This window comes from Triticum aestivum, chromosome 1B (genome assembly GCF_018294505.1).
Source record: "Triticum aestivum cultivar Chinese Spring chromosome 1B, IWGSC CS RefSeq v2.1, whole genome shotgun sequence".
NCBI classification, from domain to species: Eukaryota; Viridiplantae; Streptophyta; class Magnoliopsida; order Poales; family Poaceae; genus Triticum; species Triticum aestivum.
In genome coordinates, this window is record NC_057795.1 from 44,718,786 (window position 1) to 44,731,231 (window position 12,446).

The 12,446-nt window shown below is 40.5% G+C and overlaps 1 protein-coding gene across 1 annotated transcript; it reads left to right on the plus strand.

Annotated features, from left to right (window-relative positions):
- Positions 1-2,341: 2,341 nt before the first annotated feature.
- LOC123086061 (MADS-box transcription factor 23-like) lies at positions 2,342-8,068 on the plus strand. Its single transcript, XM_044507756.1, has 7 exons — positions 2,342-2,620; positions 5,262-5,337; positions 6,753-6,814; positions 7,397-7,496; positions 7,597-7,638; positions 7,728-7,811; positions 7,949-8,068. The coding sequence occupies exons 1-7, from the start codon at positions 2,433-2,435 to the stop codon at positions 8,066-8,068; spliced, it is 672 nt and encodes a 223-aa protein (XP_044363691.1). The 5' UTR covers positions 2,342-2,432.
- Positions 8,069-12,446: the final 4,378 nt, after the last annotated feature.

The window sequence follows — 12,446 nt, forward strand, 5'->3', positions numbered from 1 at the left end:
AGTAAGTACTACTGGCTAGCTAGTAGCGCGCATCTCCCATTGATTCTATAGCTATACTTTCATCAATGCCATTTATAATGCTTCATTATCAGTTTGATTTACCTCTATTTCTCGTAAAATGCTTGTGGCAGGAACAAGGGAATAATTACCGTGGATACTACGTGTGCGAGTTCATCTACAACGCGACTTTGAAAAATAAGCGGGGCTACTCTAAAAGACAATATGAAGTGCGTAAGCAATAATATTCACAATTTCATTTTATTACACCATCATTTATGTTGAGTTTCATTCATATATATGTATTAATTAACCCCCTTCTTGAAATTAGACATGGCAGATGCGGAATGAACTCCTAGAACAAGATCGCATAAAAGCAATTCAAGAGGAATTGAGGGGATTCTTTCTTGACCACGTCATCAAAAAAGCCGGAGAATACCATGTGGAAGTTGATTTCAATTGCTAGGGGATTGTAAGAGATCTTACATATTGTATATGTATGTAGCCAGTAGCGTCGGATTGATAATACGAAAACTTGTTGTTCGACCAATCTCTCGGAGAAGGAGAGGTCGATCGATCACTTCTCTCGGTATGCATGACGAACTTCTGTACTTAATGGTTCCCTTCATTTTCTTACTAGCTAGCGTGTCGAGGGCCTATCTATGTATAGTACGTAGCGTCGACCAAGCGCGGACATAAGAGAGAACACTTCTCTCTATTAATTAGCTAGCTAACACAATATATGAAACACCTAAATTAACCCCCCAAAACCCCCAAACCCCCCCCCTTTCAAAAAAAAAAAAACCCCAGCCACTGAAATGCTGACGCGTGGATGCCTTTTGGTCCCGGTTGGTGCCACCAACCAGGACCAAAGGCCCTCTTGCCTGGGCTCGGCGCACCTGCCACATGGAGGCCCATCTGTCCCGGTTCGTGTTAGAACTAGGACTAAAGGTCTAGGGCATTAGTAACGACCCTTTAGTCCCGGTTCAAGAACCGGGACAAAAGTCCCTCACCAACCGGGACTAATAGGGGTTTTTCTACTAGTGTATGTCCGTAATGCATAGCATCATATGTTGGTATCATAGAGGGCTATATTTATTGCCTTGCATGACACAAAGTAGCACATCATTTAATATGATACAATATCATGATATGATACTCAAGCCTCTCTTTATTCATTTAATTCTATGCCACCTCATCAAAATGGCTTAGTTGGCATGCATGATACTATCTATGATACTCCCATTACGGGCAGCCTCATAGGTTGAGCTAGATCGACCAAGAGATGACTTGCATTAATTAGCCCAACTAGGTGGCCAGTTGTTACTTAGACCTCTTCCAGTGCATTGGTGCTAAAGTGGGAGTGCATTAAAATGCTTAGCAACTAATGTCCCCAATGCACAGGTGCCTAGGTTTGTAGGTAAGCCTCCTTTATTTAATTATTTCGTAATAAAACTCCTTCATGTATTGGTTGATAGTCTTTTTGCATTGGCCCACGTACTTAGCATTGGTTCTTATTGGGGTCACCATAATCCTCTTTCTCCTCTTTAATTGCTTTGCCACATCATTTTTCTGTCTATGTGGCACCCTTAGCACCTTTACACCGTGGATCACTGGGAGGGGCCCTTGTACAGGTACTAAGCCTTCCACGTGGGCAAAAAATCTGATGTGACAAATTATTTAAAAGGAGAGAGATGAGTGTGATGACCCAAGAAAGAAACAATGTTAAGCGCATGAACCTAGGCAAAACATTTAAAGAAAGAAAACCCAACAATACATGAAGAGCTTTAGTTGCTAAATCATTAACAACCATAAGCTAAGCACATATGCATTGGGGAGTATAGTTGCTAAGCTATTTAATGTGCTTAGCACCTCATGTAAGCATCCATGCATTGAGAGCAGCCTTACTACACATGTGTCCATGTACGGAGCATGGCTGCCATTTATTCAACCAAACATTAAACTAGTGGATGATACGCTGCCGTACAGAAGTGGACATTTCATCATAAGTGCAAATGATAGGTGCTCTGAGCCAAAGCCCCAAAACAGGAAAAGAAAGAAAGATCAGCGTCCAAGTTGCTCCGTACCGAACTTTGGCTCTGTGTATAATATTCCAGGAGCACATGCGCACCATCTCCGGCGGGCGGCGGCACTACCCGGTCTGTGCATGACTGCATGAGCGTACGTGTCACTTCTGGATACGTTGTAAATGGCGAGACGTGAGGCCGAGCGGGGAGCAAGTGAGTAACTACCACATATAAGCAGCGGCTACTTGTTTCCCTCCCTTTCTCAGGTACCCCACTCCCCAGATACAGCCCTCTCCCAACAGACAGACTCCCTCTGTCCCTGTCTCCCTCCCTCCCTCCCTCTCTCCAGCTGGGTACGGTCTCCGGTTAGCCGCCGGCGCGTTTGCTGCTTAGTTAGTACTGCGCGTGATGGTGCGGCGGAAGACGGTGATTGAGAGGATCGAGGACACGACGAGCCGGCAGGTGACCTTCTCCAAAAGGAAGGGCGGGCTGTTCAAGAAGGCCAGGGAGCTGGGCGTCCTCTGCGACGCCCAGGTAGGGATCCTCCTCTTCTCCAACACCGTCCGCCTCTACGAGTACTCCAACTCCAGCTCCGGGTACTGCTTGTTGTAGCTTCTTTTCAGCCAGTTGCGTGGATTTCTTCAATTGATCTGGTGCTGGCGCTGATCAGCTAAATATGTGTGACTGTTGTTTGTTGGTATAGCTAGATAGGCAGATACATAGCAAATACGATCGAGGCCCACTTAAATACTACTAATGAGTCATATTAATTTATGTCCATGCCACCAATAAATGTTCCGAGGTAAATTTAATTGATTTCTTAGTTGATCCACCTAAGGATGTTTACTTCCAAGAAGCGAATACGAACTAAGGGACTTAATGATCTATTTTGTGTTGATCAACATATTTCCTCGGTCTCAACTTAATTACTGCCTTACTGAACCTGATTGTTTTTTGGTGATATTTTCCGTACTTTGCTACTTCTTTCTCTATATTGACGATCGGGAGATGTCACCATAGGAAAAGGACGACGTTGTATTTTGACTCTCGATTATTATAGATATGAGAAGATCGGTGGTATTTGGTGATACGTTTAATCTCAGTTAAGCATGTCATTTCAAATAGTGTTATTTGTTCATTTATTTTGCGGGGAACTTGTCTTATTTATTGATGCTTTTGTAAGTTCCAACCGTCTTTTTGCGGGTAAAATTATTTGGACTCAGAACCATCACGTATTGAATAAATTAGACATGCTTAAACTTCATAGAGAGCATGCACAAATGCAGAAATAATGAATTTATATCCCATTGCCACTACTAGAATATGGTTTTGTGGTGAGTTTCAAAACTTCGCCAAGATTTTTCTATCGGGCACTCAGAAAAAAAAAATTGGCTGACGAGTTTCATTCAAATTTTGGCTCGACATTGATAAGCAACTCGGCAGACAGAATACTTTGCCTAGGCCAACGAAAAACGACTTGGCAAAAAATAAGCTCGGCAAAATCATAATTCCGCTGAGTTCCTAAATTTTTTTGGCTAACACTGACTGGTGGGCCCCACTATCAAGCAGGCGACGGAGCCTTGACGACAGTCTTTCTTTGCCGAGTTTCGGCTAACGGGGACTCAGCTGCCATTCTCTCCTTTCTTTGCAGTCTTTTTTTAAATGGGAATTCGAGGTGTCATCTCTTTACTGAGTTTCTTCTGTAAGAGACTCAGCAAATATTTCTCATTTTTCATTTTCTTAAACTCGAATCCCAGGGGTCACGGCTTTACCGAGCTGCGTCCGTAGAAAACTCAGTAAAAACTGACAGGTGGGCTGTCGAGTCACGTGCAGGTGACAAGCTGACCGTGCGCCTGTGGTGGTCAGGCGCGTCGTGTACGGCGGCCACTGTGTACAGAGGTTGTGTTTAGTCCCACCTCACCACGCGAGGCACATGCCAACCGGCTTAAAAGCCACAGAGGCGAACAGTGGTAAGCTTCTCTGTTGTCGCATTAGGTCCATCCATTTTCGTTGTGTGAATGATGTAGCTTCACACTAGATTGCATTTCATCAACTAATGATTGTTCATTGAGTGTCAAATTCATCTTGTTCATATACGTTGATAACCCTACTACAATGAAAGAGATTTTAAAATTTTCATTTATTTTAAATAAATTGTTTATTTTTTCTGTTTTCTTCAGTTTTGTCGTTACTATATGTTTTTTCTTTTTTCTAAAAACATCTTAAAATTTAAAAATGATCTTGTTTTTGTATTTTTGTTCACACATTTAGCAAACGACGCAGTCATAACGGCGGTATTTCTTTGCCATGTTTCGGCTAAGGGCGATTCTAGTAGTATGCATTCTGTTGAAGTATATTTGTAAACTTGATTCGGAAAAGGTAAACAACATATATGGACCCCGTCCCCCTACAGTTATATTACAAACTGTTGCATCTTTAGATCTCAAGACTATGCAAGGATCATGTGATCACCATATTGGCTTCCCTACTTATAATACACAGTGTAGAAGAATGAAAAAAAAAGTAATTAAGTTGCAAAGTATCTGTGGTTTATTTTCTAGTACAACATACATACGATCAACTTTTATTATTCCAACGTCCTTTACAAAATTTGGAACTTGTTGAGTGAACAATTTCACAAGACAAAAATATGAGTCAATTTTTTTGTCAATCCAACTTATTTAAACTACTAACATTGTGAAATACCCCTATGGTTATTTTACATTTCTCAAACTATTAAGCTCCGAGTTTTCCACTATTAACGCCATATCAAACTAATAATAAGTACATATGACTCGTCTTTTTGTGTCGCCCTTTATACGAAGAGGATCATTAGCCAATTCTTTTTCCTTGGGTACGTATCATCCAAGATACCAGCCAAGTTCCGTACTTTATATATACATTTTGTGTGTGTGTGTGTGCGTGTGTGTGTGTGTGTGTGTGTGTGTGTGTGTGTGTGTGTGTGTGTGTGTGTTACCCATCTGTTTTTTTTTACAGTAGTAATACTATATATGACCAAGCATTCAGTCGACATACGTCCCATATAACATTTTTGAATAATAGGAAGAAACTATATGGCTGTGGAATCATGTCTCCAACTCTGCATGCTGTCACACCTGTGTAACACTCACTGTCAAAATAATTTAAATATTATGGCATAATTATGTCCAGCTTGTTTGTAAGCTAGAAATATAGATTTTTTTTTCAGTTTGTAATTATGTTGTGCCTTATGTGCAGGGTTAATTCTATAATTGAAAGATACCAGAAGGTTAAGGAGGGCCAACAATTCATGAGTCCGAGCGCTGAGGCTAAGGTATAACTCCCGATCAGTATTTCTCAATAATTTAGCTAGTCATGTGGTTACTGTCTTCTTTTGAGTTCATCAAGCCCGTTCTTTGGATAGTTCTACTATACTTGAAAGTACATAGTCATCTTCATGCCATGTGGATGCCATGAGTGCATTTCTTAATCAATTGCTAACTCACCTTAGTTGTAGCAATGTACCTTCTCATAGGGTAACAAAGATGGAAATTAACAACAAGAGTGTACAATGATTACTAATGCGCAACCAACCATTAGGGAGGTCATTTCTAGATAGCCATATCCTGTTTGGAATGCCTTGGCTCCCCCTAGTAATTTTTCACTAGTGTCCAAAGGTACCCCAAACACTTTATCCTCTTTATCTTACCTTAATTTCGTCACTTGTTGAGGATTTGTTGTCCTAGGTGGTGGCACTATCGAGCTTCTCACAATAGTCAACACATTTTCATTTTTTATGCAACAATAAGGGTACAATGTCGTATCCCAATGTACACTTTCAGCTAATAAATTTTCAAGTTGGATTGATCGGAACCAAACCTCATTATTGATGAATTAAAAAATTTATTTAAAAGAAATCAACTTTTGGTTTGACAAACTAGAAACTTGTAAATATTTGAAATTCTACTTCGTACCAAAAATGGAGCCAAATTTAATCGTCCAACATAGTGTTTTTGTGCATCAAATCAAGCTTACTACAGGTTCCAACTTTTGCAAAACAAGTCAAAGGCTCCACACATTAAAGCCAAAAAAACCAAATCACCATGCTAGCTTATGCGATGGTGGTTAGCCGTGCTAGATGCTCTGGATGATAGCAGGGGAAGGGGCACAAGCCATCATGCACGATGGGGTTCGGTCAAGCAATGACGCAACTAGTACAGTGAAGATTAATGAGGTAGCAATGTGTGGTGAATGTAGTACAGTGAAGAGCCGTGATGCTCTTGTAGCTAGAAGATTGACTCGGGTAAATAAGATGATATGTATATCAAAGTATATGAGAGAAAACACCATCTTACTTATTTCTCTACAAAAAGCCGACTTTTGTAAACACCTCGATTGCTACATACAACGTCTTAGCACCAGATTCTCTAACGTGCTATAGATTTATAGTGCACCGGGTAGCAAGGATCACGACACAAAGAGGATAGACTTTCCTTCTCTAAATCTGAATGGATATCATTCCCAACATCTTACACGAAGGATCACAATATGTTACTAACGTCACTAGAAGGGCTAGCAATATTTATGTACATATTTTTGATTAATTATCTTTGCTTTTGCAATTCCACTGAATAGCTAATTCATTGTTTCGCCAAATTAGAATACACCAATTGCAGTATAGTTTATCTTTGTTCTATTTAAAATTCTAAAGCATAAACTATTGTTATATACATGATTGCTCATTAACAGTTTTGGCAAGCGGAGGCAGAGCGTCTGAGGCAACAACTACATAACTTGCAAGAGGATCATAGGTATGACAAGTAAAATTATATGATGTATATATCAATAGTAATTACGAAAGAAATAACTAATGGTTTTGCATCGGCAAAAATATTAAATTACGTACATTCATAGCCATGATAGGTGTAATATTCATATATACTCAGATTACAAGGGGGGCACATTTGCAATAAATTGCTAACAATTATTCCAGGCAGTGCCAGAGCATATGTCGATATACAAGTGTTTCCTCCAATTGTATTACTTCAAATTTAAAAGTAAGGCTGGAAAGGGATTAATCTATCATATTTTCAAAAATATATATCATATTTTTTATGACTCCTTGTATATCCGTAATTGAAAAAAATGTGCATTGTAAAATAATGGGCAGTCTATACTTGTATACTTTTTCAAAAGAAAAAAAGAACTTTTATTTGAACAACAATAAAATAGTGATAGAAAAAGGTTGCTCCAATTAAGAATTTCTTATATCAGAAGTTATACTAGTAACAACAGAATGCACTGTAAGGAGAAAAAAAACTACAAATTCTCTATTTTTATTTATAGAAAAGTGCACTAGCTAATGTATGTGTACCTTCACTAAACCGCTGCAGACAGTTGTTGGGACAAAATCTGCCTGGCTTAGGTTCGGAAGGCTTGAAGGATCTAGAGAATCAACTGGAAACAAGCATACATAACATTAGGCTAACGAAGGTAATGCTTAGTGCTCATAACCACTTTGCAGAGATCATGCAAAATATGCATGTAGACATCATGCATCAGCAGTGCCACTAACTGCACTGTTCTTTTCCAGGACCAACTTATGATTGATGAAATTGAAGAGTTAAACAAGAAGGTATGCTTTTACCATTGCGACACTAGCTACCACCATATTACAAGGCGGTGCGTTTTTCGTCTAAAGAGCCTAATGTTTTTGAACTGCAGGAAAGCCTCGTGCACCAGGAAAATATGGAGCTACACAAGAAACTGAACATCATTCGCCGACAGAATTTAGATTTGCAAAACAAGGTGCATGAGCATAAGAGTCCCTCCTTGCAAAAATAAAATAAAAGAAAGAGAGTTAAAAAGAGTACTCGATCCATATTCCACAAACATATCTTCCATATATGTGCATGTGTATTTGCCATATTGATTCCATTTTTCAGTTAAATGGCCAGGTGGAACTAAACGAGACAATTACAAGTTCTTCTTGCCAGTACAACATTGCTGCTGAGCTGATCCAGTTTGTGTGCAACTCAGCCATCCCCACATGCAGAAAGGGATGAGCAACCAGAATCACCAACTCTGTGGTACGGTAAAGTTTATGTTTTTTCCAATTTCTTTGCATCTGAAATTATTAATCCAAAGGAAGCACAGAAGCTGACATTATGAGCAACCTCTCCCTGCAATGCATGCAACAGTTTATAACTACCAGCTGATGGATTCATAAATAAGAGGCTGGAAGTTTCTACTACAAGGACGGCCAGATGGTCGAGGATTGATGTGCCAATTCTGTTCCAGAATCAAGTGTGGAAGTTAATGTTTCCATTGGGAGGGTTGATGTGCTATGTCTACCAATGCATTGTAAAAATAAAGTACCATTGGGAGATTTGCAACAGGCTCCATGTATTTATTTTTCATGTTATTAACAAAGCAACAATAATATGCTGTGTTGAATCCCGGATGCATAAACTTGCATTTAAATAAAAATAATGTAACGTAAAAAAAACATGGTGGTTAGAGTTCACTGTTGCAGGCAAAACCTTCTGCGAGATTAGGGGTACATATACATCAAAGGAGGTTCTCCATATATATACCAGGCATCTGTACATTACCATTTCATTTCAAAGGAAAACCATTCCTCCAACAAGGGAGAGGAAGTCAGCAAATGTTGCCATTTTTCTGCGTGTCATGAACAGTGAAGAAAATAACATGTTATAGCATTCTGAGCAATGACTCACTAAATAAATTGATGTACAATATCTCGCTAATAGCATGTTATAGTGTGATATAGCTAATAGCGTATTTTAAGGGCCACGCTATTTTGTCGTAGCACGCTATTTTTTCATTGGTCATGAATAGGAATAGGTGGTAGCTGAAAAGAGGGCTAATATAATGTGCACGCATGAAAAGTGAAAGAAGATCGATAGACCCTCTCACATGGTTCTAGCACATGACAGTGTACCTGTTGAGGCTCCGTGATCTGCTAGATGCTTTGGCACATTGATTTACCAACTGATGCTTTGGCAGTTAGGAGGTCACATGTGATGGCACATTTTCCGTACATCTGTTTCCGTGCTACGAATATAAGAACAGCTTGAGCGGTTGTTTTCGGATGCCGAGAGAGGATAGCAAATGAAAAAGAGAGGAATCTATCGCCATAGCACATTAATGATCTTGGTGATACCTTTTCAGTCTATCACGCGTTCGCTTTCACTTTCGCTTGATTGAGCACTAAACCACAACCTTAGAAAATTGGAATGCACTTTAATTTGGAGAATCGGCTACCAGAATCAGCATGACGCGCTTCCGTTATATGTTTTTCCACACGCCCTTATTATTTTCTCGGCCGGCCGGGTTCCACTTTTAAAACAATAACTGAACAGTAGAAGTTAACAGTTCAGCGGATGAATTAATCCACTTGTTCTCAAAGCAAGTATTGTTACGAATTTTTGACATATAGCTAGCCACACCTGCAAATAAAATAAATAATGAGGGGAGCCTTGATGAGAACTCAAATAAATAAAGAGGGGAACTAATCCTTCAAAGTAGAACTACCACACCACTTGTCTTCTCAAAAGTTAGTATTGACATATAACTACCACATCACGAATCTGACGTGCAAATAGACATCTCGCCATGAGTTAATTTCCAGCAGGCTGAATCATCAACTTCTGTTGTTCCTACTTTTCTCTCTATTTTTCTTTATCCCATTTTTCTCGGTCTATGATAAAAACTACTTCCTTGGTCCATAATAAGTGTTGCAGTTTTAAACTAAGGTTGAACTAATCTTAGTTCAAACTGCTACACCTATTTTAGACCGGAGGGAGTATATCTTATTGAAAATAAAATAAAAAAGATATGTTCCCGAAAAAAGGAAAAGAATATATATCATTCTAAAGAAAAAAGAATGAACCCCTGATGCGTGAAATAAATGAAATGAAATTAAGAGCAACATACGTAGACAATGGCCTACGAGGAACTAGATTAGAGCAATTCCCCTCTATATGTCCGGGCGGACAACCTGGACCAAAAGCAGCCACCCAACCTTATCAACAAACCCGTGCACTTTGTCCAACTGTCCTGCACCCCACATATACGACCCATTTGTGAGCCGGATATGAGGTGGTCCGGACGCGGTGGTTACGTCGGATCAGCCTGCATTGGCCCAACCCCACCTGAGCAAAACCCTAGCCAATCGCCTACTCATTCTCTTGTCTACTTCGCTTCCAGTCCTGTCCCCGTGTGGTCCCCTTCCTCCCCTCGCCACCATCCATCACCACCATGATAGGATTGTGTAGCGGCTCCTCCGAAGCCGACCCCATGGATTGGGATGCCTTGGTGGCAAAGTCGGACGGCGAGCTGTCCATCCGTGTTGCCCTCCGTCGGTAGCGGGTGGATAAGGGCGGAAGCTCTAGCCCCTTGCCCTTACTAGTGTGGCTCCTCCAACTACACACAAGATTGCGCCAGCTCATTGCGTTCTACACCCGCCCCAGTGACCCGGCATGGTTCTTGCAGCTCCCCAAGTGGGATACATGGGCAACTGGCGAGCCAGGTCAAATCTACCTGGTCCGTTTGCATCTTCTTGCTGATACACGCCGATTCCCCTACACTCTGACTCGTAGGAGGAGCTCGTCAGTGGCGTCATCCGCTGGTCCTTGACCACGGCTGAGACGCATTCCCTCCGCCGCCGGAGACACGAAAATGCGAAAACATTGTGGCTCAACATCGAGGAGTCTGAGCGGATCACGAAGGAGAAAGCGGTTGTTGCCACTAAAGTTGTCGGCCTCCCACGGGAGCAAACCAGCGCCACCTAACATCTATCTGGCTTCCCTCCTCATCTGACTTCTTCGGCTCTAACAACAACTGTAATGGGTTTCCATCCGCCAACTTTGATGCCCACTACCACAGCTCTGGAGACTACAAGGGGAAGGGCTCGGCGAGGAAGTGGTGAAATTTACGAAACTTAAAGTGCGAACGGATGACGGGCTCCAATGAGGACTTAAAAAAATATAGTTCTAAATCTAAAAAGAATCATTTTTATATACAGAAAATACATATATCACACGTTCATGGAATTTTTCATAACAATATACTTCCATACGTAGCATAAACATAAAAAAATACGTACATGAAAATGGGATTTTTTTTGTTGTTGTTGGACCAACGTTTTGTGTTTTGTGCAGCTTGCAAATCATAATATTTTTGAACAAAATTTTACAGATCCATCGCGAATATGTACAAGTTTTCTCAGATTTTGTTCCTTTTTAAAATTTTGAAATATTAGTTTTGAATCATTTGAAATAAAGTCCTCCAATGCACCCATCCTAAGTAACTGCGCACTTTGAAATTTATGCCTATCTACCCTACTCGTGTCTAGTCATAGACCGTATGAAGCTATCGAACTATCTATGTATTGTACTTCATATGTCTGGTTCTATATTGAACTTGCTATCAGATGAATGTTGTGTACTAAATTTTCTACGTTTGGTTGATCTACCGTGGATGGGGTTGTACAGATTTACGGATTTGGATATAAAAAAAACGATTGACGGCGCCCAGACGCGACCCAATTTGGTATGTTCGCTGGGAGATGATGCTCTCCTCCTGTCCAAAAATATCATTTTGAACGAACCAACCTGTATTTGAATGGTTAGGAGGACAATAGTATCCCTAGTCCACCAGGGTTCAAGTGCTAAACTTGACATTGGTGCTCGCATTATTTCTGTATTTATTTCAACCTTCTGGCGATGTTCGTTTGGTAGGCGGAGATATTCCGTCGACTTGTTTTTGTTTTTGCTTTTTTTGGCAAACTGCTTAGCTAGCTTTTCACACTCGACCGTACGCATACTTTATTTTATTGTTATTTCTCGTTAGGAGCATAGCGAAGACTTTCGATTACTGAGCTGCGGATTGCTTAAGCCTTAAGGTATCCAACTTGTCATATATTTAAAATTCCGGGGCAGATCAACTTTCCGTACATTATAAACTCTCTTGTCCCGTTGTACGACTTGAGCAACCTAGTAAGCTTCATGATGTTGTCTCTTACTTTCTATTTTACTTTAATCTTCATCTGCAGATATAACTATTTCTTTCTTCGTGGGGAGATCTGCAGATATAACCTATACTTTATGCCTGCGACAGGATTTCTGAACGGATGTACTAGTAGGGGTTGGACAAATTGTAAGGGCACCGTGAAGCCATGTGCATACGAGGCGAAAGGTAAATTTGATACAGAGTAACATATAGATAATGCGTGTAGAAAGCACGCCAAAGGCACACCCCCTTCAACAAATTGTAAAAAGGTATTAATATCCATCATCTTTTGAAAATTAGTGAGGTAGTATTAGCCAGCAAATTCGGAGGTTAAGATCCACTTGTACACCGAGACGGCGTCCAAATTCAGGACCTTAGAGCATCTCCAACAGACGCCCAACACGCGGC